The sequence below is a fragment of the Theropithecus gelada genome, chromosome 15, assembly GCF_003255815.1.
Source record: "Theropithecus gelada isolate Dixy chromosome 15, Tgel_1.0, whole genome shotgun sequence".
NCBI lineage: Eukaryota > Metazoa > Chordata > Mammalia > Primates > Cercopithecidae > Theropithecus > Theropithecus gelada.
In genome coordinates, this window is record NC_037683.1 from 67,556,696 (window position 1) to 67,581,804 (window position 25,109).

Consider the following 25,109-nt stretch of genomic DNA (forward strand, 5'->3'; position numbering starts at 1 on the left):
TATCTTGCTATAGATGTATAGTAGTAAACTAAGGCTAGAGTCAAAAGCCTATTCATTTTAGCTTTTCAAATTTTAAAAGAATTATAGAAATGAAGTTTTATGTTTACTATCCAGGAATAAAGAGACAGAAATAGTTTAAATGACTTCAGCAAAGATTATTCTTTCCTTCAGTAGAAATGAGATTGATTTACTGTGTCCTTTCATTACTTTGCAAAGATTTAAAAGAGACTACTCTTCTAGAGGCAGTTTCTCAATGCATTTGGTTTAAAGCACTCAATGATGAATGAAAAGGAAAATCAAGGGGTACATGAAATAAAGGTAATCAATCATGTTATATTAGCTAGAAGAAATTCAAAATTAGAAAGGCAGTGCTTTAGTCTGAGAGGCTTCTTTTAAACATTCCCTATAGCCTTTAATATACATGACCCTTTAAGAATAAATACCGTCACCAGGTACGTTCTTCAGTTCGTGGTGGCTGCTTTGTAAAGATCTATCCTTTTAGATTATGAAAAGTACTGATGTGTAGTTTTGAATGTTGTTTTTTTCTTGGAAAAGAACTTCAATACAGTCTACATAAATTAGAGTTAATGATAAATTTAAAGTGGTTGTGTAATTTTGACTATTTTATAAATAATCTTTCCACAAGATGATACTACAGTGGAGTTTCCAATATGGTCATTTTCTAATACATAAGCATACTAGCATTATCAAATTAAGATGAAAAGCTTTATAATGTTAAAATGAACCCTGTACTTCACCTGTAAGAGTAATACATTCATATTGTCAAATCTAAATACTAAAAGTATACACTTTTATATCATTTACTTGGTACACAGACAATTGTTATTAGTAATTATACATCTTTCTGCTCCTTTTTATAATAATTATTGCTGATGACATTGGTTGCTAACTGCTTGGGAATACTAGTTTATTCTGACTGGAAGGAAGTTCACCTATCATTGAAAATAGATCTCATTTGAATCTAAAAATAAATTCACATAGTCATGAAGACTATTTCAAAAAGGTTCATGTAAACCAGTTGATAATCTGCCATTAAAAATAATCCTGTCTAATCAGTCATAACAGTCAGCACCATACCAGCTGATCAGTATTTGACTTTAGACTTTTTTCTTTATCTCTTAACACAATCTTGAATCCTTTTCAAGTTTAGAACTAGTCTGTCTTTGGGATTATTGGCTTAGTTATTGCATTTGCTATTGGCATGGGGGAAATCTTAAAATCAGAACTTCAACTGGAGCTTCATTCTTCTTTTCTATTGGAAGATGGTTTTGGTGGCTTGAAGAACTCATGGGTCCTGCTTTGGCAAACTGAACTCATTAGTCTCTGCTGAGAAATGTCTTTTTATGGTTTGGAACATTTTCAGAAATGTGGAACACCCCCGCTCCTGCGACTTAACTTCATAGAAGTTTAGTAAAATGTAGTATATCCTTTTCTCTCTCATACGTTATAATTCATGAACACATTGTGCAAATTCATTATGATAGGAAATGAAGGAACCACATTTCCCAAATTTTATCTCCCTGAGAAAATGGGAGCTATCAATCAGAGTGTTGGATGTTGCTTAGAAAATATAGAAATTATTTTATAATTCAGTCTAACAATTTTAGCATGGATGAATAATATGAGACAACTTACTTGAATTAGCACCAGTTTCTTATCTGGTCAACCTCATAGTGAGTTGCTAATTTCAGGCCTCCTTCCTTTGCTATCATAGAAAGTTTGGTAGTATTAATACAAGAGAATCTGGCTAATTTGATTATCACCATTACTTTTGAGTCTAAGGTCATAATAGGAGCCTAAATTATTACTGTTGTACATCAACATATATTTAAAAATCTCATTGTAAGTTGGAAATAAAAGTTTGCAGCTAAGAAGCTTCTTGTTTAGAAATAAAATTTCACCATTCGAACAAGCCATTAAAGTACATATTAATTTTTGATGTATATTTGAGATTTCAATTGAATAAATTAGGAGCCCACTTTTGCCTTCCCTAAGTGAGACAATAAAGTCAAGTAAAGTCTAGTTTATAAGAAATCAGTCTTATTTTCATAATCTCAAATTATAATATCCTGACTATACATATATTACCTATAATAAGAGCTAATGAATCAGTGGCCTGATCAATTCAGGGCTTTGCATTACTTCTCACAATTGCATGGATTTTATTGGTGCTTGGGCTTCAGCATGTTACATCTCTTGCATGACTATATAATGCTGTTATTTGAATTTCAATTACTCGTTTAGTTTATATTTAAATTGTTTCAACACTTTTCTTATACACTTTTGTTTTTAAAACTAGAATTTGAAAGTACTTCTCATTGCACTGAAAATTTCTGTTACACAAAATGGCCTTTTTAAGAAATTACCTCTGTAGAGAGATTTTTTTAAAAATAAGATATTAGTTTAAATCTTCTTATAATATTTGTAGTGGCAAATGGCAAAGCCAAAGCTTGGTACTGCCACTGGAAAGGTAGTCATTTATTAGAAGCAAGCAATTAAAAGGACACAAGTGGACTATCAACAAACTTTTCAATACAGTCAGGAAGCAGGCTATCAACACTTGGGCTGTTCTTATTGTGTCTGTTATCATAATTGACAGCTTGACGTAAAACGCTATCACATGATTTCTGGGTAGGTATGTAAGTGGATAAGAGGTCACTTTTCACGTATGCTAGCTTGAAAGGAAACACATTTAAAGGAAGTTTCAGTCGAAATAATGGCTATGCAAATGTTTAGCTCTTTCGCTAGTTCTTAAATTCAGAAAATTCTTCTATTGTCTGTCTTTTGTCATTCACTGGTTTGTTCACTTACCTTTACTGGGAATCAAAGACTAATATCCAGAAAAGCTGTTCTAATTAATGTAAAAGTAAAATTAAGTTTTATGTAACCTTAAATTTTAATCAACAAAAACACAAGTAAAAAATTATCTTCTTTTCTGAAAATATTAACTTAAAAAAAATCTAAGTTGAATCAGGAAGGTAGAGGGAATTCTGAAGGTTATATTTACAGATACCTTAGCTTTAAATATTCTTGAGCTGCACATGAAGGACAGGGTAGGAAAGGAACAATGACAGGCAACTGGTATAGTGGGTGAGAACCAGGGATTAGGAGTCAGAAGGTTTGAGTTTTAGTGTTGATGTGACAGGGCATTTCTAACCTTGGACAAGTCCTTAAACCTTGGAAAGGAAAATGAAGAGGTTGAACTTCATGAGCTCCAAAGTCCCTTAAAGCCTTAAAATTTACAAGTTATAGTAGCTTCTAATGGAAAAAAAAGATTTCATTTTCTAATACTCATCTTATGATTTATGGTTTATAATGTTTATTCTGCTCATGGACTATGCATACTCATTTAAGTTAATTCTACTTCTGCTATTTAAATTAAATATCAAGAAACATGGGTTTCAGAAATTGGCTTTAGAAGTGACTTTTAAGATATGAGGATGATCTTGAGTATCTTTTTTCTTGTTTTGGTTTTTTCTTTTTTTTTTTTTGCATGTGTTACATGTGAAACATACAACACAATTTTATTCTGACCATTTTTCTTGTTCATACCATTCCTTCAGAGGTTACATAGTATTCATCCAGAGACCATTTAATTTGCTCCATGTAGGTAATTAATAATAGCAATAAAATAAAATTCTCCTAATCCAAAGTATTAATATTGGAGTGTTAATCCTTTTGAGCATCTGTCTTCCCCCGCAAAAAGAACCTCCACCCCTCAAAAATCTGTTTCCTTGAGGGTCTGGAGAAATGAAGAAACACAAGAAAACATAAAACATACCTTTCAAGGTGTTCTCCTGAGGGTCATTGTAAACTTAAAAAAAAAAAGTGAGAAGGTAAATTTGCCTGTGTTGATTGTTCTGTTCACAGTTTAATGGTTTATTGGTTCAATTGAGATTTGTTGTCATCATAGGAACTGTTAGTACATCAGCCTGTTTGCTGAGTCTAGCAAAGTAGAACATTTTGCTTACCTTCTTTCTTTTGTTCCCAAAGCTAATTGCTGTGCATTTAACAAAAGACCCTGTTAATAACAAAGGAGAACCCCCATTTGAATAAACAAACTATTAGTCTGAAGTCACAAGCAATATTAATTCTTTATGGCTATCTGCTACTTACATGATTATTTGAGTATAGTTTAGGAAAGGATAATGATCCAAATCTTAGGTGTTTCCCCTTTATGTAGCCATTTGAGAGGAGCCAGATGGCCCCTATCCTTTTACTTTTTTTCTTTGAAGCAATCTGATTTGAGTTGGGCCAGGAACAAGGTTCTCCTTCCAGAGACCATAGAACTCCACCCTAAGAACATGCAGTGAAAACTTCACCTTCACTTCTTCCTTAGTTGTTTAAACTGTTCCAACCTTACCCCTTTACTGATAGCTTTTTTGAAAGATAATCTTACTTTCTTACTTCACCTTTTGTTTGGTTTTGAAATTCTGGGCATTTTCTCGACAATAGAATTTCGTATCGGTACCTGCATATAAATTAAAGGATTAAAATGATTTATATGAGTGCATTTTTGTAAGGATATGCATATGATCAGTTCTTTTTTAGAGTCTATATTGTTATAAAAGTAAGTATTGTTCCCCACCTCCACATAAAAACAGATAATTCTAACAGACTAAATTTCTAACCTGAGTGGCACTTGGTATTTTAAATTTGATTACTATTGAGAGAAAAAAGCAATTTCCTATTTCTTAATGAAAAATACTTGGAAAAATTTTTAGAGCGTTCTTAAAGCTTTGAACTTAGGAAAATTCTATATAAATGAAAGGCATGTATTTATGTGCCACTTAAAATTAAAGTTTTAAAATAAAAAAAGAGAATTTACAGCTGAATTATCTAACACTGATTCTGTCACAGGACAGAAACTAAGGAATCACCACCTCAAACTCAAAAAAGATTATCACCTATTATGTTAAACTTATTTAAAGCCTAATGTAAAATTATTTTTTATTAGGAAAACCGAATTACGCTAATGGCGGGAATATGTAACATGACCCCAAAAGAAGCTTAAATACATGTAGTATTAACCTTTTAATATCTAGAGTCTGTTCAAAATTTGCTTGCTCAGGAATATCTTGGTCAAATAAGATTAGAAATTGATTTTCTTAGGAATTACTATCATGGAAATCTTTGGTGAATAAGTGATTTCTATTTTAATGATTTAATTGCTTCCTCCACCCATATCATCACTTTAAAATTTCACTTTATCAGGGAGTTTGTTAGTTCCAAGATGCTTTATGACCAAAGTTTATTAATTGAAAAAAACCAACATGAAGAGAGAGGCTCTTGCTCCAGTAACCTGGCTTAAGTTATAGCGTGTCTTCTCAGGAACGTCAAGAAAGGTTGATAATGGTAGTGCACAATCTAAACAGATAAATAAATTTATAGTATTTTACATTTTTAGTAACTAAAAGGAAATTCAATATAATTAATATATTGCCAATTTCTTTGGCATTAAATTATTGCTAAATACATTTATTGTTTATTTTGTATGTACTTAAGCATATTTTTCCATTTGGGAGAAAATATTTCTATTGCATGTATCTTAAATAGATGATAATGAATAGCTGTAGTCAGGTTTATCCCCTTTGAGACTACTTTTAGAAAAGTCCCAAAATATGTTCATTTTTAAGTGTGCAGCATATGGTCAAAGATAGCCCACTTTACATTTTTTGGGGTGGTAAAACAGACAGACAAAATATTAGCAACATTAACAACAAAAAACCTAACTAATTTACAATACATCCTTCTGAGGAGATGTGGTCCTGCAGTTGTCTATGGGACAATAAGCCAATCACTGAGTGTTATTTAGATTCCCCTGGCTTTGTGAAAGCATATTATTTTTCTAAAAACTTCTCCAACCTAAATTGAGAGCCCCATAGATACTAATCTGAAGTTAATAATTAACACAATTAATGTGTTATACCTAAATATACATCTCCCCTCTTCTGAATGTTTGATTCAAAACTAGCATTTTCACTAGCCAGGCAACATAGCAAGATCTTGTCTCTACAATTAAAAAAAAAAAAATTAGCCAGGCATGGTGGCCCGAACCTGTAGTCCCAGCTACTCAGGAGGCTGAGGTGGGAGGATCACTTGATCCCTGGAGGTTGAGGCTGCAGTGAACCATGATCGTACCAGTGAACTCCAGTCTGGGCAACAGAGGGAAGGCCTGTCTCAAAAAACAAACCAAATAAAACTTAAACAAAACCCTTCCATTTTCATTGACTACAGTAGAATCAGTAAGTGATTAATCAATAACATTATTGTTGTACAAAACCAAGTTTCTTGAACTGTTTTTTGATTGTTTTCATTGTACTTTTAAAACTTGTATTTTTAAATAGACCATTGTTTTACTGTAAAAAACAAAACAGAAAACAATTTGCCCCATCACACTAAATTTGATTAGACAACCCATTTTGGGGACTTTTAAGAAATCTTGCCATGTTGCTTCCCACTAGACTGAACACATTTACTTCTTTGAAATGTTCAAAGTATGTCATTTGATGTAAAACAAAGCAAGTATACTTTTTTTTTCCTTCATGCGAGTATTTTGGTCCATTTTAAGAATATTTATGACCGGGTACCGTGGCTTATAGCTGTAATCCCAGCACTTTAGGAGGCCGAGGTGGGTGGATCACTCGAGGTCAGGAGTTTGAGACCAGCCTGGCCAAAATGGCAAAACCCCATCTCTACTAACAAAAATTAACTAGGCATGGTGGCGCACTCCTGTAATCCCAGCTACTTGGGAAGCTGAGGCAGGAGAATTGCTTGAACTTGGGAGGCGGAAGTTGCAGTAAACTGAGATGGCGCCACTGCATCCTAGTTTGGGTGGTGAAATGAGACTGTGTCTCAAAAAAAAAAAAGAATATTTATTTTTCTTTCTAATTTATTTACTGATTTATGACTTCTGTATGACATACATCCTGAGCAGAATCTACATGTCTATCAATCTGTTGATCTATCTATGTATACGCAGGGAATTTTTTCAGTTCTTTAGATCATAAAATCACTTTTACTTGAAATCCTGAAATATGCAAATAATTAAAACACATGGTTTGGAAATTTTAGCTAGTATTTTTGGAGCCTCATAGATCTACAGAAAATGAGCAAAAACTATCTTTCTAAAACTCCTGAATCACTATTACTTAGTGTGTGCAGAAGCTCGAGAGTCTAAAAGGGAAAGTGAAGATTCTTAATAGCCTATTTTTTTGGACCATAACATTATCAGAAATGTTTAAAATCGTTTATTATAAGTTTTAGATTTATGATAATTTAGGGTATTTTGGTTCCAGTCATCATCTGGAAATTCTCACTGAAAAGCAGCAAACAAGGTTTAGTGGATTACTGTGCAGAAGTCATCTTTTCAGTGTAAGATGCTGTTAATTTACAGTGTGGCCATCTGAAGGTTAAAAACTGTGCTTTTCTAGTGTGTTCCCGCCCCAACCAGATAAGTTTACTTTCTTAAGAATAAAAATAAGCAATATATCTTTTCAATAAATCTGCTAGCACTGTAGGGCAGCTGTTAACCAAGCAGAGCTGGATAGGGTTACTCGAACAGTCTCTGAAGGGCAGAGCTGATGATTCGGAGATCTGGGAAGAATTTGTTTCAGCTTGTATTCAGTGCATTCCTCACTTTCTTCAGATGTAGTAAAGTATTTTAAATGCCATTACTCTGAGTTTAAAATAAAACTAGAAATGGTTATCAACTCTTTCTAAACAATGCCAGTTTAAGCAAAACAAAATTAGTAAAAGGTTAAAACTGAAGACCTTGATGCTTCTAAACACAAGTTAGGGTGAATGTTTATAAGGTTGGCCTTTCTCCTCTAAACTGCATGTCTTCTATGTTTTGCAAACTGCATGCTTAAAGTTATTGATTATTTTATTCAGTGCAGATTATTTGGTGTGATGCATAGAAAAAAGCATTTTTATTTTCTTTCTAAAATATATCTCTCTATTGAACATTAACGTTTGCTTTTATTCCAGCTCAATTTGTACTCTAATAATGGCTAATTGTTATGTTCTAAGCACTTGTTTCTCTTGTATGCTTTAATTAATAGAGAAGCATATTGCAATAGCTTTTTCTAAAAAAGAGTCTAGGAATTTTGCTTTTCAAGAATAAGATTTTCTTTTGCTTTTTTTTTTCTTTAAGTTGCCTCTTGGGAAAGTAAGGTTAATGCCATGTACAGTACTAGTTTGCATGTGTTCATTTAAATACTAAAAACTGTAGTACTGCTCGATCCATATCTGACTGCTAGGTTTCAATTGACAGCTGAGGATTTGTGACTGGACCATGAATCAAAACGGCAGGCATTTATACCCCAGTACCAGTGAGGATACATTGGGAATTACTTGGCAAAGGTAACATTTTAATTATTTCCAACCCTACACTTACACCTAAAAATTACATGAGCTATAGTGTTTGTTTTTAACCAGCTTTACAGAAAATATATGTTGAAAATTTAGTTGTTTTGGCTATGCCATTCTTCTTTCCCTGTCCTCCTCCTTTATTTCTTATGTAAATAGAACATCAAATTAAGTTGGGACTATAGTATATGCTTACTGATCATTGGAATTTTTAAATGCTATAAAATGTTTTCTACAATTTATAATATTTTTGGTCGGGGAGGGGGTGGAATGTGACATTTAGATTTTAGGACCTGAAAAGTGAAATCACAGCTTTAGCGAAGATTTTTCAGCTACCTGAGGATAAAGCATTGGTTTTCACGTTGTAGATTTTTCTTATTTTGACTCTTTCCCCTACTGCTAATTCTAAGCCATTTCACTATTCATTTTTTCCCCTGTTGTAGGGAAAAACTAGTAAAAAAAAATTTGGTTAGTCAATTTAACTGTTATTGACAGCACCCATAAATTTCGGAGTAGGAAGATTGTTGGAATCAGTAGCTGAAGAAGGAATTTGTTAAAGTTTTAATTTCTGTTTGTATACTGCTGTGATTCATGGAAGATTGACTTTATTTGGTTGGCTGAGGAAGCTATTCTAAAACTTCATTTTCAAAACCAGTTCTGATATTGTTTCATGCATTGCCTTTAGAAAGTAAGCAATTCAAAGTCAGCTGCTTCTTATGTATCATTTATTTTATTTAAGAACAAATTGTGTCAAATTGACAAATTAAATAATTAGATTCATGGTATAATCATAAGTAATAAGAAATAAACATTGGCAGAAGAGAGTGAGGTAATCCCAGAAGGAGTTCACCAAGTAGAGTCAACATAATTTTCCAGCCCTGCTCTGATTGTAATCCTCCATTTACGGAAAGTGTCTATAGAAAGGTATATACTCAGATAGAGTTGTAGATCGTCTACCCATCTCTGTATTGGTTCACAGAAATTGCCAAAGAGTAGATTTTAAAGAATCAAAATAATTAAATGTCTACTTTAATTCAGATAAAAATTAAGGAAATAATTCAGATTATGTTTTTGAAAACAATGACTTTTTATTAATTCACTACTGAATTGAATACCATGTGACTTTTCTTCTTGAAGATTGATATAACATCCACTTTTAAAAGGGATACAGTTTTACATATTGTGGTTTTTTTCAACAAGATTGTATTCATCATCCCTTTTGAAAATAATAGAATATATGCTTATAAAAAGAAGATAAACTCAACGTAGGCATCTTATCCAAATAGCCTTTAACGATTAATAGTCGTAATTAAATTAAATGAAAGCATCTCATTAAAATATTCCAAATTAATATACATTTTAAAGTTAATTGAATTGAGTTTAATAACCTAATATTTCCATATTTTATTTAATAAAAGTTAATTGAATTTAATAACCTAATATTTCCATATTTTATTTAATAACTCTCTTATATTTTATGCTCTATCAGTTAACAAAATGGCTCATGTCTGCATACAAACTTACCATATTTACAAGAATTGCAAACCAGATGACATGCACTCATGTTTGTAAGTGCCCCTATAGCTGTGTGAACTTCCAAATCTATGGAATATTGATTGGCTTACTAAATCTAAAAATAGGATAGCACCTCTAAAGCATATTTGTAAATTGTTAGAGATTTAAAATATAACTTTACCTAGTTACTAGTAATTTTTTGAATAAAAAATTGATAGCCCATGGAAAGAGAAGGTGAGTGGGCAATAAATCTCAGAACACATGTATTGGAGGAAATGAATCTGATGATTACACTCAGTTCTTAGGGCAGTATTGTTGCTGTTACAAATCCCCTTCCTGGTGAAAAATTGATGTGGTAATCAGTTTCAGGCCATAGTAAGTCAGAAAAAAATTCAGAATTTATTTAGGTAAAATTTTTCTTCCCTCTCAAAAATAGTAACTTTTCTTTTGATTAGTAGGTAATGATATGTAGAATGGTCTTAATGATTCCAAAAGCTCTTTAAAAGGTATCTTGGTTTTTTTGTTTTTTGTTTTTTATTTTTTAGACAGTCTCACTTCCTCACCCAGGCTGGAGTGCAGTGGCATGATCTTGGCTCACTGCAACCTCTGCTTCCCAGGTTCAAGTGATTCTTATGCCTCAGCTACCAGAGTAGCTGGGATTACAGGCGTGCATTACCACGCCTGGCTAACTTTTGTATTTTTAGTACACATCGGATTTCACCATGTTGGCCAGGCTGGTCTGAAACTCCTGACTTCAAGTGATCTGCTCGCCTTGGCCTCCCAAAGTACTGAGATTACAGGCGTGAGCCACCACACCCAGCCAGTATCTTGGTTTGTTTCTTCTCTTTCTATCCTGATTCAGAAAGCACATAATTGATAATGGCAGCCATCACATTCTACATTCAACAGGTATTATTGAATCTGTGGGCTGTGATAAATGCTGTGGTGATTGAAATGCTCACAGTTCTTAAAATCTAGGTGTGATGCAGTTCAGAATAAATAAATTCAAATGACACAGTTTGCTTTGCTTTGTTACAGTTTTCAAAAATGGACACAACAGAGTTCATATTTGATAATACAAATAGCCCTTGTCTGTGGCATGACAGCTTATTCATCATTTGGAATTTATGACCTGTGTTTATTTTTAAAACTTTTTTTGAAAGAATTTTGAAAAAAGAAGTCATAAATGTCTGTAACACTAGCACTTTTAAGGGAGATAATAGACATCTAAAATCTTCAGGGCATAGCTATAGCTTTAGAATCATCTGAATAAGTTGAAAATATTTAAGAAATATAGGTCTGTTCATCCAAAGAATTAAATAATTTGCCTTTGTCACGATGGAATAAATAAAATATCACAGGTTATTTTTGTTGTGGTAGTTGCCTTTTAACAAAAGGCAGTCCGTGGAGACTGTAGTAGAACAGGACAGAGCAAAACGGGTGTTTTGGTTTTGCTTTATTTTGATTGATTGTTGTTTGCTGTCATTAATTTCTTTGTACAGTCACTTTTCCATGGTCACCCTCTTTTCTGCTTTATACTAATTGCCCTGTTGAGGTGTTTCCATGTCAAACGCAGCTCTTGTCGGAACTGAAAATGGCAGTGCCAAGGGAGCTGTGCGAGTATAATCAAAGCTGGAAGATTTCCTCCACCCACCCCCAACCCCAAGGCCTAAGCATTCCCTTAGGAACCAAAGCTGACTCTTTGAGAAAGTTTTCACAGCCTTATTAGGTTACAACCCTGAAGGTGTTTTGTTGTTTTGACCTTAAAATTTTGTGAACTGTTTTGTGAACTCTGTGTGTGTGTGTGTGTGTGTGTACGCACACGCGTAGGAGTTGCTTGCACCTTGAGAGAGTCAATTTTTCTGCCTAAGTGAAAGGTCAGGAACTGCAGTTAACCCAGAGTAAAATACTGGTTTCATGAAGGGCTCCCTTCTAGTATAGTCAGAATGGGCTCAAGATCTTAGGAGGATGATAGGTGATGAATTGCTTAAGGTAGGTACTGTTGTATTTGTGCTTTGTCTCATGTGGACAAATTACCTTGTTGTATATATGAGTTATGTGGACATAAACAAATACAGCAGTTACTCCCTGACTGGCTGTCTTTCTTAAAGTGATAGTCAGAATACAGCCTGTACTATCAGATATGAAAGATCAATATAATTGAATGAAAAAGAAAGCCGAAGGACAATCCAAGAATAATATAAACATAAGCTATTTTAAAACATTAGAGGGAGTGCTTCATGCAAAAGAGAAACTGAATTTATTGTTTCATTCTCTCTTCTCCCCCTTTACCCCTTTCAAGAAAACGTAAAGCCACAAGTGAGTGGTTGTATGTGTCTGATGGCTTATATAAACATAGAAGAAGTCTTCAGATGGCTAAAATAAACATGCGCGTGTTACCGAAGGATATGTTTACACAAACCATTTGCTCAGCCTCTGAAATAATGAATAAATGAAGATTTTACTAAAATGATTGGAAGGATTTTTGTGTTTCTGCGGATGCCATAATTGAATGGCACCAAAGAGACTTTTATCAGCTATTTTCCATGTTACATGTGTTAGCAGTTCCTTTCTATGGATTGAATACTTCATTCTGTAGTTACTTTACCCATGTTTTTCTAAGAAATTGTCGTTTATTACTGCAATTCTAGAGAGTTGCTTGATTTCTCAAGAGAAATTTAGCAGCCAGTAAAGGTTATTTGGATCTGGTTGGTCAGGAGAGGGAAGGAAAAAAAAAAAAGAAAAAAAAGTTGGGGGGGGTAATAGCTCTCATTTTATCCATGTAACTTAATTTGCATAACACTCGCCTCAACCATTTTCCTTGCTTTGTTCATAACATTTTCTTTGTAAAATGTATGCTCTCAAAGGAATGAATATTTAAACAAAAATAATTTTCAATAATGGGTTGCAAACCATGTTTGTATTACATATATGTGTTTGTGTGTATGCATATATATGTGTGTGTATGTAGTGTGTGTGTATATCTCCACATATATGTGGCCTATGTATGATAAGGGGAGTATGTCCTTAGGTAATATTAAGAGTTAACTTGTATTTCAACATTACACTTAGACCATCCCTGCGAATTCACTAGGTTAGCATTTCCTGCTCTCAGTTTGTTATCTTGACACATAACTACAGTACAACAGCTGGGTTGTTCCTGGAGTTCCTGGGGGGGGCTTTATTCTCCGAGTGCTGAATTTCCTTTTCCGCTGTCAGCTCTAAAGTGTTTTCAAATCCTCAACTTTTTATACACCGTTCTGGGCCCCTAGCACCACTCTGGGACTATGATAGAAATGCTGATACGGTAGATGAATGGAAGGATCTTTGGTTCAAGGTGGGGAATTGCAAAAACCAACATTTCACATGACCGTTGTTTGGTAAAGGAGCTGTTAACTAGTTTTGTCTTTGTATTTGAATATTCTTTTTAAAGGAATTACTCTATTCTTATCAAAATTATTTGCACCTGTTATGAAATCAAAAATAAAAACATTACCATTCTTAAAAATGATCTTGATACGGTTTTCACAGACGCACAACATCTGTGGTCTGGCTATTGAATAATATGTTGGGATTTGTCGTAGTTTTGCCTAACTTTCTCCATTTATAAAGAAAGATTTGTACAACACGACGTTTCCTTTTTATCTAGGCAAACTCTTCAGAACACTTCCTAAGAAATTAATTGTATTCCAGCCAGACTTGCATGCTGCCATCCCACAGGAAATGGGTCAGCAATCCATTAAGATGCCATTAGATAATCTAATTTGGAACTTAATCTCTAAATTAACCATGCTCCATACTTGAAGCATACTTGAGAGAAAGAAAAAAAGTTTACGTTTGAATCGATAGGGGAGCCGAAGCGTGAAGAAGGCTGTTTGTTTTTTCTGTAGCTGTGGTCACGTCTCAAGCCGTCTGGTAACCAGGAGAAACCAGACATGATGTAATTCCAGATTGAACTTGAACTTCAGGGACTTAGGATGGGGGAACAATGGACCATAGGAATCAATAATGTCCATTTTCCACATGATTATGTTTGGAGCTTTAAGTTAACCTTCATGGGAGAAGCAGCAGGATCTGCAGTGTGACCAAAATGAGATGATCCTGAGACAAGATGTTAGAGGAAAGAAAACAACTTTTTTCCATGATATTTTCTGAGCAGGACTGCAGATTCCAGCAGGATTAGAAAAGTTCCCGCTCTGCAGTAAACCAGTGGCCTGTTCAGAGCACTCTTTGTTCGCTTAGGTAGGACAAACTTAATCTTACGTTTCCTGTCAGATGATTTTTGGCAGCGCTACTGGAGAGGGAGGAGCATGATTCTGAAAATTCCCAAATGTAAACCTTGCTGATTAACCCTTTGCAGTGAAAGGAAGTATATTAAACACCTACTTTATTTGAATATATTTTATGTAAAGTGCCATATTTACATGTGTATTTTGTCCATAAGAAATCAGTTCCCTCGACAGCCAGTGCACCATTTATTAGCTTACCTTTTTGGTTCTCATTTTTGCTAGTGCTGTTAGTAGGGATACGATGATTTTTTTTAGTTAAATAACAAAGCCTATGAATTAATAAATATAATAATAAACATAAGTGATAAAAGAAAAGGCAAAATCTTAAGGTCAAGTCATTGAAGAATGCAAATTTTAAATATTGAGAAATTGCAGAAAGTTACAATTATTCTCTCTTGTTCACTTTGTTTCACACACAGGAAGATTCTTTTGCCCATGTGAACAGAGTAGCAAGCATAATATTAAAATGTGTTCAGTTATTTAATCATTTGTAATTTTATGCTTCAGCGTTCTGATACTAATAAGTTTCATCTTTTAGAGGTAAAATTGTGCAAATAATGCTGATTTTTCCTTTTAAATGAAAATCATTTATAAAAGAGTCTCTTTTTGCTTTGTAGAAAACTTACATTTCTATTTGATTTAGTATGCCTTGGGTGATTTTCTCTAGTGAAAGGCACTATTTTGAAGCACCATTTTTTGTAGAGAATTTTGTCTGCTGTTAAATCTTCACGTATGCAAATAAGAGGAGCAGTACCACTTTTAACAATAGCATTGAAAAGGAGCCCAGGGTAGAGAGGAATACAGACAGAAAGAGGCTGGAAATCGACATGTGGGCTTCTCCACTGTGCTGTGGTCTGTGGGAGGAGATAAAATAATTACTCTGAGCCTGATAATTCTATATTTTTTAATTGACTGAAACCTCCCACAGCTACCTAAGTTCTTATGTATGTATGCATGTGTGTACTGTAATTTATTTATAATTAGTCATCATAATAATTTTTCATCTTTCATTTTCAGTTCTAAAATTTGAAAAAGATCAGACACAATTTTTTTAAAAGTCCTTAATTTGGCCTGTTGAGGAAGAGATTTTTTCTTATTTATGTTTAAACCGAACATTTTAAGGAGGTTTTTATTTAAGTGTAGGTTGCCATATTCAAGTCTTCAAGGATTGTGTAAGAATTTTTTACTCAAAGAGTGCAGTAATTATAAGAAACACATTTAATATTTAGTGGCAGTGCTCCCATATGGAGTGGCTTTTCTTGCCCTATGCTCTTTATTAGATAAAATGTTTCAATGGTAGATGCTATTATTTTACTTAGAGAATGCTAGCACTCATGCATGGTAAAGTTAACATTCAATCCACTATGCCCTAAGAACAAAACACTTCTGAAACAATTGAATATAAATTAATGAGATTTGATGGTCTACCATTTTGATATGCTATTTTCAAAACCGTTGGTCCCCAAGGAGTAGCAATAAAGAAAGCTATTTACCTACTTAGTTAAGAAACAAATACGTTTCTCTTTCATTACTGTGAAGTCCTATTGCTTGCAGTTAGAATAATTCCATGAGCCACCTGCAGTTTATGATATTTGGTATTTCCCAGAGAGCCCACAAGAGTACTTTGCAGTTCAGGTAAGAGCTAGCCAGGGAGCTTTCTGATACAGATTATTACAAATAGTAATAATCATTAGGAATCATCTTGCATGCAAATAGGGTCATTCAGATGGCAATAATGATCCCTAAAAATGGGGAAAATAAATCGAAGAAACCCAAGACCAGTGTAAAGTACTTTGTATATTTCACTTCCAGTCTAGCCTCATCTGAAGTGGAACTCAACAAGCAAATTATAGACATACAGCCACATCTGCACATATGTAAAACAAAAGCAAATACTGTGTTCAGCTGAAAAGGAACTGGAATTGGAGAAATAAAGCACAGTTATTTGCGCTGAATTTTGAGCTCAAGAGTTATACTTCCACAGGAATTTCATTGTGATATGAACCTTAATTCACAGAGTCTTGTATAATTCAGTGGTAATATAACTTCTAGTCCAGTGAAAAAAGTAAACTATGCTTCACAAGAAGGGGAGATGAGAGAAGTTTAGTGGGTAGAAATACAGATCCTAGAATGACATTGCTCGAATTCAAGTCCTGCCTTCTACAATTTAGTAGCAATATGAGTTGGGCACAACACTTAACTTCCTAACTTGAGTTTCATCATCTGTAAAATCAGGATAATAATGGTCTTTTCTCATAGATTTGTTATGAGGATTAAAAGTTTTAAGGTAGGTCAAGCATGTAGAACAGTACCTGGCAAATAATACACATTACATAAGTGCTAGCAACTAGTATAGTTATCAAGTACTATTTTCTTTGTTCTAATACATAAATAGATTCAATTTAAGTATTTATTCTTTCTACTGGTCTGAGTGACCATTTTTTTCACAATATGTAATCTGCGGCCTTTGTGTTATATTGAAGTAAGCAACCAGTCCAAATGCACCCATGTACAACCCAGGACAGCATAGTTTTCCTGACAGGTTTTTTGCTATTAATAAGGAAAATTGTTTATTGTGCATTTTACAAGAAATACTAATACTTGTGTGTTAATATTTTGCCAATAAAATTAGAATGTTTAGCCAAGGAAGTAAAAAACTTTCCATCTTGGGGAGATCAGAAACTGTTGCAAAGGAACTAAAGGCAAATCCTTCTTTTAAATTAAAATACTTATTTTATTTATTCCCCATGATTTCTGGGCCATTGCTCATTTTTATTGCCATCTGTAAATAATGTGTCTACTGGTACAGTTGAGGTATGTATTAATATGTACAATTCTTTGTGCTTTATTCCTGTAATATTTTTTAAACTTCTTGAAAGAGTACTTACTATCTTTGAAGTAAATATGGTATTTTCTCATGATTAAACCAGTATATAAATTCTAAATGGACAATATTATTATTGTCCTGAAAAATATTCACATACTGGATACTTAGACATTTTATAAACTGTTTAACAAGTATGTTATCTCATCCATTATCAAATACACACAGACTAGTAATAAATGATTTTTGCCATTCTGAAAATAGCTCTTATTGTTTTAATCACCTCCAACTAATAGGTGATGTAAAATCTTTGACTTTGTTTAGTTTTTGGCTCAATATAACGGCTTCATACATGTTTATGTGGCACCCTGGGGTTCATAGGTGTTAGTGAGCTAAAAGGTAAGGGCCCAAATCTTTTGGCCTAGAAGACACACTCACATAATGCACAATTTAAAAAAACAGAACCATAAAATGTTGGTATGGCTGCCCAGAGCTATTTCTCCCTTTCTTTCACTGAAAGGTATAGCGTCTCTTTACTCTTTGTAGGTAGATGCAAAGATGAACTCTTTTACCCAGTGTATCCAGGATAAGACATACAGAAATAGTGCATCTTTTTAAAAGGAAGAAGTGGGTATCTTCTTCCCTCTTAATCCTCATGCTGTAGAACTCACCCTAGTAGAACTTCAACTAGATTTGTTTCAGAGGAGATGAATACATAGAATTTCAGATCAGTTGGCCACTTAGACCAGCTACATATTCTGTGCACTAGTCTCTTCTGCAACATTAGCTAAGTTATAATCCAGCTGGTGTGGGGCATGAAAAGTTCACTGTCTCCTGAAGCCAATTAATTTTGCCTTCAGACCACTCTGTTCGAAAGTTCTTTCTTATGTTAAGTCATCTGACTTCCTGTGGAGGCAATATAATATAGTGAAATGGCCAGGGAAATCAGACAGATCTGAGTCATAACTGAGAGCTAAGTAGGAGACTTTGGGCAAACTTGCCTCAGTTTCCTCATATATGAAACAGAGATAATGATGGCCATCTCATGAACTCATTGAGAAAATCAAGTGGCGTAGCATATGTAAAACACCAAAGATGGTACCGTGATTATAGTAAGTCCTCAGCATGGCTATCGTCTGGAAGTTTTGCCTTTGTGCTATTCCTTCAACCTGAATCATGCTTAAGAAGTCTATATTCCTTTCCACCTCAACTGCTGTATCTTCCCTGACTACCTTTAGCTGTTCTTCAATGACATAATTTGGTTAGTTGCTTCAACAAATAAATGCCATAAAGTTAGATTTTCTTGCAGAGTGCTACCTAGAAGAAATACAGTACTTCAGAGGTAGTCTTACCAATACAAAAATGAACTTGGACCATCACCAGTAATGCATCTTAAGGTCAAAATAATTCATTTGCTTCTTCCCTTTTGGGGGGAGCCATGTCATACATTTGGTCAAAATAGCAAGAAAATAGTATCCATGATATCAAACATTTTATTTTTGGAATTTTGATTTAGCTCTTGTGTATTTATTTTATAATGAATTATCTCATTATATACATAGTAATAGTCATTAGGATGAGTTGTACTTTGTGTTAAGGTACTATCAAATTCTTTTGTGTCAAATTCTGCTTGATTTTTTTGCAAAGTAATTATATCTTTTTTAAAGGTTATATCTAGTTTATATTTTCTAAAGATGTCCTTTCAGCTTTCAGCTATGCTCATCTTCTGTTTGCCCAAACAAATGTGATTCAGCAATGAGAAATTTGATAAAAACAAAGCAAATGCACACTTACAAAGATACATTGCTGAAGTAGCTGAATTTGAGCTTGAATATTTTGAAATCCTTTCAGTTATATTCTCATGTCTCTTACTGGAATGCAGATAGTTGGAATGAACATAAGATTATCCATATAGTAATTCTCAGTGTGAATTAAAACTGTTAAGCATTTTACGTGTAACTAATTTGTTTTTGTGTGTTTATTTTATCTATACATGTGATTATTGATTTTTATATAGAGAGTTAGATGTATAAAAAGCACTATTACATTTTTACCTGAATAAGTATGCAATTTTAGACATTGTACTTTTGAAATTAAGTAATCTATATTACTTTGATTAAATGTATTTATTTACATTGTTATCTCAGTCATTGAATTAGTTTTATCAAGTTTTTTTCAACAGGACTACCAAAAATAGCTCTAAAAAATGTCTGTGCCTTATAGTTCTGAACTTAACCTACAAATTGGCAATAAGAGACTTGTAAAACTCGTATATGGGGTCTGCATAGTGTTAATGTTTGAGATTTATTTCCCCCCAAAGGTTCATAAACAGTATTGACAAATATATTGCACTCTGCAATTTTGATATGGTCATAATGTAGGATGGGCTGTTTGAAAGATTTAAATAAACATTTAAATTAAATTTGGTAGGCATTCTGCAGCAAGAGTCCTGTTAGTGACTAGCATCAATTTATTTTTATTGAACATTTTCCAAAGAATGACATATGTCTCTTCTAAAGAACTGAGTAAGAGAGTTATTGCAAAATAAACCCTGAATTTTCTGCCATTAGTTGGTAGACTTGTCCATGTAAGGAGCCACATCTATTTTCAATCATTAAAATATACTTTATATCCCTAAAGCATACAATCTCCAAATGACTTTCTTGAGCTCACTTAATTTGGCCCTCTTGTTAATTTTGCAAAGCAATTTGCTGCTTGTTGACATTGTATTTTACCGTCAAGGATTATCTGTTTTGCCTAGTCCTTTTGCTTTTGGTACATGCTTTTTACTTCAGGTTAAAAATAATGTATACCCGTTTTTGTAATTTATTTTATTTGTTAAGAAATAGCACCAGCTATGCTCAGACTCTATAAAGATAGATGTGACTAGGTCATTTTCTCTGTGAAGTTCACCTTTCAGTTAGTAAGATAATCCCAGATAGAGATATTTATGAAGTAATAAATGCTGTAACAGGACCATGTACAAAGTGCAGTGGAAACACAGTTGAGGGTAAAATAAGTTTCATGATTCATTATGTAACATTGTTCCCAATCAATGGTGCAAAGCACAAAAATAATTGTTGATGATGTGTGTGGGAAGAGAAATATGTGAAAACAGTTAAGCTGCTTAGTAAAAGTTTCAATAACAAGTATTCTTAAGAGTTATGATTTTTCATCAGATTATGAGGACATATCTTTTTAGTTTGAATGTGATTATTCCTGCTTAATCAATTTTTGTTAATGCTAAGTAGATCTAATTTTAAATTCAGAGATACCTATTTTCTTTTTATTGGGGACCAAATCACAACATATTCATGACTATATGTAATCTTGGGTGACACCTCTTAAAAATATATAGCTGGGTGTGATTTGAAACAATTAATTGATTTGTTTGTCTAAAAAATGTATTGAGCATCTTCCATGTGCTAGATACTTTACTAGAGATGGACTTTGCTTTCTTGGAGTTTGTAGTCTAATTATAAAATCCCTTGAGCACAAATGGTCATTGTGATGTTTTTTTGAAGTGTTAACTCAGAAATACGTACATATGTGTAGCAACAAGCAACATTTTGTATAGAGGTTATCACCAGAGTAAAAACAGTATGTATCAAGTTTTTTAAAAAATTCAGAATTGTTCCTTTAGGTTGATATTCCGTAAAGGTTTTTGTATTTTTAGAATTAAAGTATGAACAAATGAGCATATCTAGATTGATAGCTACAACAATAGTGCCCATCTCACTTCATGGTTTCAAAAGTAAAGCAAGGGATACTCAATGAAATGTAAAACATTGAAAGTATGTTTCCATGCTAGGCCATGACTAATATGAGTACAGAATTGTCAGTTTGATGTTTTCTTGGTTCATGATTATTTATGCAGCTGTTACTTAACTGACGTTCATTTGGAGTTGAGTGTTGGAACAAGCAATACATTAGATTAAGTGTACCCAAAATGTGTGCTGTAGAGTTGTTTCATGATACATAGATCTGATGTTTTTTTATCCTCCATATGATACTTCTTAAAGGGAGATTATGCCAGTAGCAATTAGAGAATTGTTTTCCAGCCTTTTTTTTTTTTTTTTTTAAACAGCCTGTAATTCAGCATAGGCGAAAGTTGAACTGATGAGAGGAAGGCAGGAATGTTATCATTTACTGCCTCCAACACCCCCACCCCTCAACCCGCCACCTATCCCTCCAAACTCCCCATGTGCAGAGCAGCTTAAATGTGGTATCATTACTGATGGGGAGGAGCAGGGAGTGCTCAGGCTTCTGCTGCAAGCCGATGTAGGGAAACATGCATTGGAAGGAAAAACTCTGGTTCTCTCTGAAAGTAAGTTAAAGAGGGTTAGGATAAGAAAACCACTGGAGAGCTATAGAACTAATCAGCACAAGCAGAGACCCTTGTGGCCTCCTGTAAATGTTTTTCCTCACAATGGGTATTCTGTAGAGAGCAAGAAAAGCTGTGTTCCATTTTGGTTCTAGGATTCTTATTTGTTCGGTCTTTACTAAAAAACTCTGATTAAAATATGTTTGATAATTGGGCATTTCAAATTGCATATTATGCATGGGCCTACCTTAAACATGTAGTTTTTTTTCCTGTTGTAAGGAGAGAAGAAATATCTTTCACTGTACGTTTCAATTTTATTCAACCCAATAGGCAGGTAAGAAATTGAAACCCATCTGACCACTGAATTGCTTGTGAATTAAAGGTAAAACAAGATCAGAATATAACTGGCAACATGTATTGGTATCAACAGATTGTTGCTTTTCTTTTTCTTTTTTTTCCTGTACAAAAATGAATCATATTGCATTTATATTGATAAATATATAATATTTTAGAATATCCTCAATCAATTAGAATTAAATAATTGTTTATATATCTTACTCTGGATTTTTCTGCCTCACTTTAGTCTTAATTTTCATTTAAAAAATAGACTATAGAGTATAGATAGGTATAACATGTATAATTTGGCACATTTATCTCATATTAGACTGTAATTTTGAAAATAGTGATAGTAATAATTTGATGCATCTGGAACTTATATTGCTCATATTGTTGTAGATTTTAACATTGTGTTTTTTTTCTTTTTTTTCTTCCCTCCCTGCTGCCCCTCTCCTCTCAACAGTCCTGGTACCTGGGCTAGCTTGGTTCCTTTCCAAGTGTCAAATAGGACACCCATCTTACCGGCAAATGTCCAAAATTACGGTTTGAACATAATTGGAGAACCTTTCCTTCAAGCAGAAACAAGCAACTGAGGGAAAAAGAAACACAACAATAGTTTAAGAAATTTTTTTTTTTTTTTTTTTTAAAAAAAGGAAAAGAGGAAGACTGGACAAAACAAAGGGTGAAAGGAAAGAAACTGAAGAAAGAAGATAATAGACCAGCAATTGCAGCACTTACAATCACTAATTCCCTTAAGGTTGAAACTGTAATGACATAAAAAGGGTCGATGATATTTCACTGATGGTAGATCGCAGCCCCTGCAACGTAGCCTTTGTTACATGAAGTCCGCTGGGAAATAGATGTTCTGTCTCTATGACAATATATTTTAACTGACTTTCTAGATGCCTTAATATTTGCATGATAAGCTAGTTTTATTGGTTTAGTATTCTTGTTGTTTACGCATGGAATCACTATTCCTGGTTATCTCACCAACGAAGGCTAGGAGGCGGCGTCAGAGGTGCTGGGTGACAGAGCCATGAGCCAGCCATTTTATAAGCACTCTGATTTCTAAAAGTTAAAAAAATATATATAAAATCTCTGTAGCCTTTAGTTATCAGTACAGATTTATTAAATTTTGGCCCTTAACCCAGCCTTTTCCAGTGTGTAACCCAGTTTGAAATCTTAAAAAAACAAAAAATGAAAAAAAAAGGAAAAAAAGAAAAAAGGAAAAAAACAGTTTGAACACAAAGGCTCTATGGAAGAAATGCCTCTATGTAGGTGAAGTGTTATCTCTGCATGCAACAGTAAAAATTAATATAATATTTTCCCCACAAAAGAAACACTTAACAGAGGCAAGTGCAATTTATAAATTTATATCTAAAGGGGAATCATGATTATAAGTCCTTCAGCCCTTGGACTCTAAATTGAGGGGATTAAAAAGAATTTAAAATAATTTTGAACGAATTTATTTTCCCCTCAGTTTTTGAGGGCATTAAAAAGGCATTAAATCAAGACAAATCATGTGCTTGAGAAAAATAAAATTAATGAAAACACAGCACTTATGTTGGTTTAGCTGCAGCCTCCTTGGAGGTAGAATTTATTTATTTAAAATTACTGGTTGCATAAAGAACCCATAGGGTGTACAAAAGGTTCTATAAAATCTGCATTATAGAGACAAAGAGGCAGGCAAATCCATGTCACGAGGGTAAAGCTTACAGTTTACAAACTGGGAACGCCAGGGTGTAGGATATAAAAACGCACTCTTGAGAAAACAAATGTAATCAGGGTGCTGAAAACTTGCATGGTGCTTTCAGACATTAGCCTTGTTCAACAAATTTCTTGTATTGACAGATCCATAGTGTGCATGGGCAGACACATTTTGCCTCTATGTCTCTTAAAATTTTAATTAAAAATACTCTTTCCAGTAATCCTAATTTGCACGAAGATATAATGTCCACATTACGTGCCTTGCCTTGAAATCTAAAAAACAAAAAACAAAAAAAAAAAACAAAAAAAAAAACAACAAAGTGACATCACTACACTTGTTTTGCTGCATTTATTATCATTTTAAATCTTTACCATTTTTATGACAAAATATTTTGTACTCCAGACGAAGAAAAATGTGTGACATCATGGATTTTTTAGACAGTTATACCTTTATCTCACATTTATAAAGCATATCATGGCTGTGTATAGTTGCCGCTTAAAAATTGTAATCGACCAGCAATATTTTCAGTATTTTGGTGTTTTTTTCTATTAACCTTTCATGTTTTTCATCTTCCAATTAATATTTGGGGGGGAGGGGTTTCAAATTTATATGAATTATGCAATACCAAGTTTTGCCTATGTAGGTAGTGCTTTTAGCTGTATTGGTTATTATAGGTAAGTACACAGATTTAAAAAAAAAATAATGTATGCTTTTTTGTTTGTTTGTTTGTTTTAATTGACCAAAGTGGGTACTGCTATTTTTGCAGTGTGATGAGGTCCTTTTGTGTACTGAGAGATGGACAGGGGATTTTTTTTAATATACATATATATATATTCTGGGGTGGGTGGGAGGATTTTTAACACTTTACAGTGTAGCTGTGAAGCAGTGCACCCTGAGATGGGCCTGGGCTGCAAAGCGACTGTTCTGCCTACTGTGACAAACTTCAACTTACACAGGTTCCCCTCTCTAACTTCCCACCTGGGGTGCAAGCTGAACTCATTACTGGTTTTCATAACAACACTATAGTAAGAACAAGCAAACACAACAAATTCTCCTGGAGGCAGACTTGGCTTTAAAAGGCAGACTTGGCTTGGTGATAGTTTTTTTTGAAAGTTCCAGATCCACAGTGGAGAGTGAGCCTGTCTCATATTTGGCAAAAATATTTGTTGGAATGTCCACATAGGGTACGTTGGATGTTTAACACTTTTGAGGGTTTAACACATGAATATTCTTTCTCCTAGAAAACACATTAGACCTGTTGGAGGGAGTCTCCTGTATTCCTTCTCCACCACTTTTCGTCCCCATTTCATTTCATTAATGATAGGATATGATTTACCTGTGACTTACTACTTCAAATGGATGGCAGTGCACTTGGATTTTTTTTAATATCCAGAAGATTGAACAGAGGGTTGCTATTGTTGAATGTATTTGGACTGATAGATTAAAATCAAGGTTCAATTTTTAAGGAAGAAAAAAGTAAATCCTGTTTTCATTTTACCTGCCCTTTTAAAACTGAGAACCAGAGCAGAAGGGAAATATAGAATTTTAAGCAATTAATCTTCCTGTGGATGAATTAAACCCATTAGATGCTGATGGGATTTTTTTTAAGGAGTGGTACCTTAACTATATATTTGATTTCGTTTCCCCTGAGGGCTAGAGGCTGAATGGAGGCTGGTTTTATTTTGCCCTTCCCTCACCCCCCAGTCCCATTGAGTGTATTCA

At 33.7% G+C, this 25,109-nt stretch overlaps 1 protein-coding gene across 8 annotated transcripts in view; it reads left to right on the forward strand.

Moving 5' to 3' along the window:
- Positions 1-25,109, forward strand: part of NFIB (nuclear factor I B) — a 318,143-nt gene that overhangs the window by 289,521 nt on the left and 3,513 nt on the right. For 4 of the 8 annotated variants that reach the window (XM_025359126.1, XM_025359127.1, XM_025359129.1 and 1 more), the window contains 2 exons: positions 8,297-8,385; positions 22,143-25,109. The exon at positions 22,143-25,109 is cut by the window's right edge. In XM_025359126.1, coding sequence (XP_025214911.1) covers positions 8,297-8,385; positions 22,143-22,272 — 219 coding nt within the window. In that variant the 3' untranslated portion in view covers positions 22,273-25,109. Of the gene's footprint in view, positions 1-8,296; positions 8,386-17,004; positions 17,010-22,142 lie in introns of all 8 variants that reach the window. The other 4 variants (XM_025359130.1, XM_025359128.1, XM_025359132.1 and 1 more) reach the window with 2 other exon arrangements.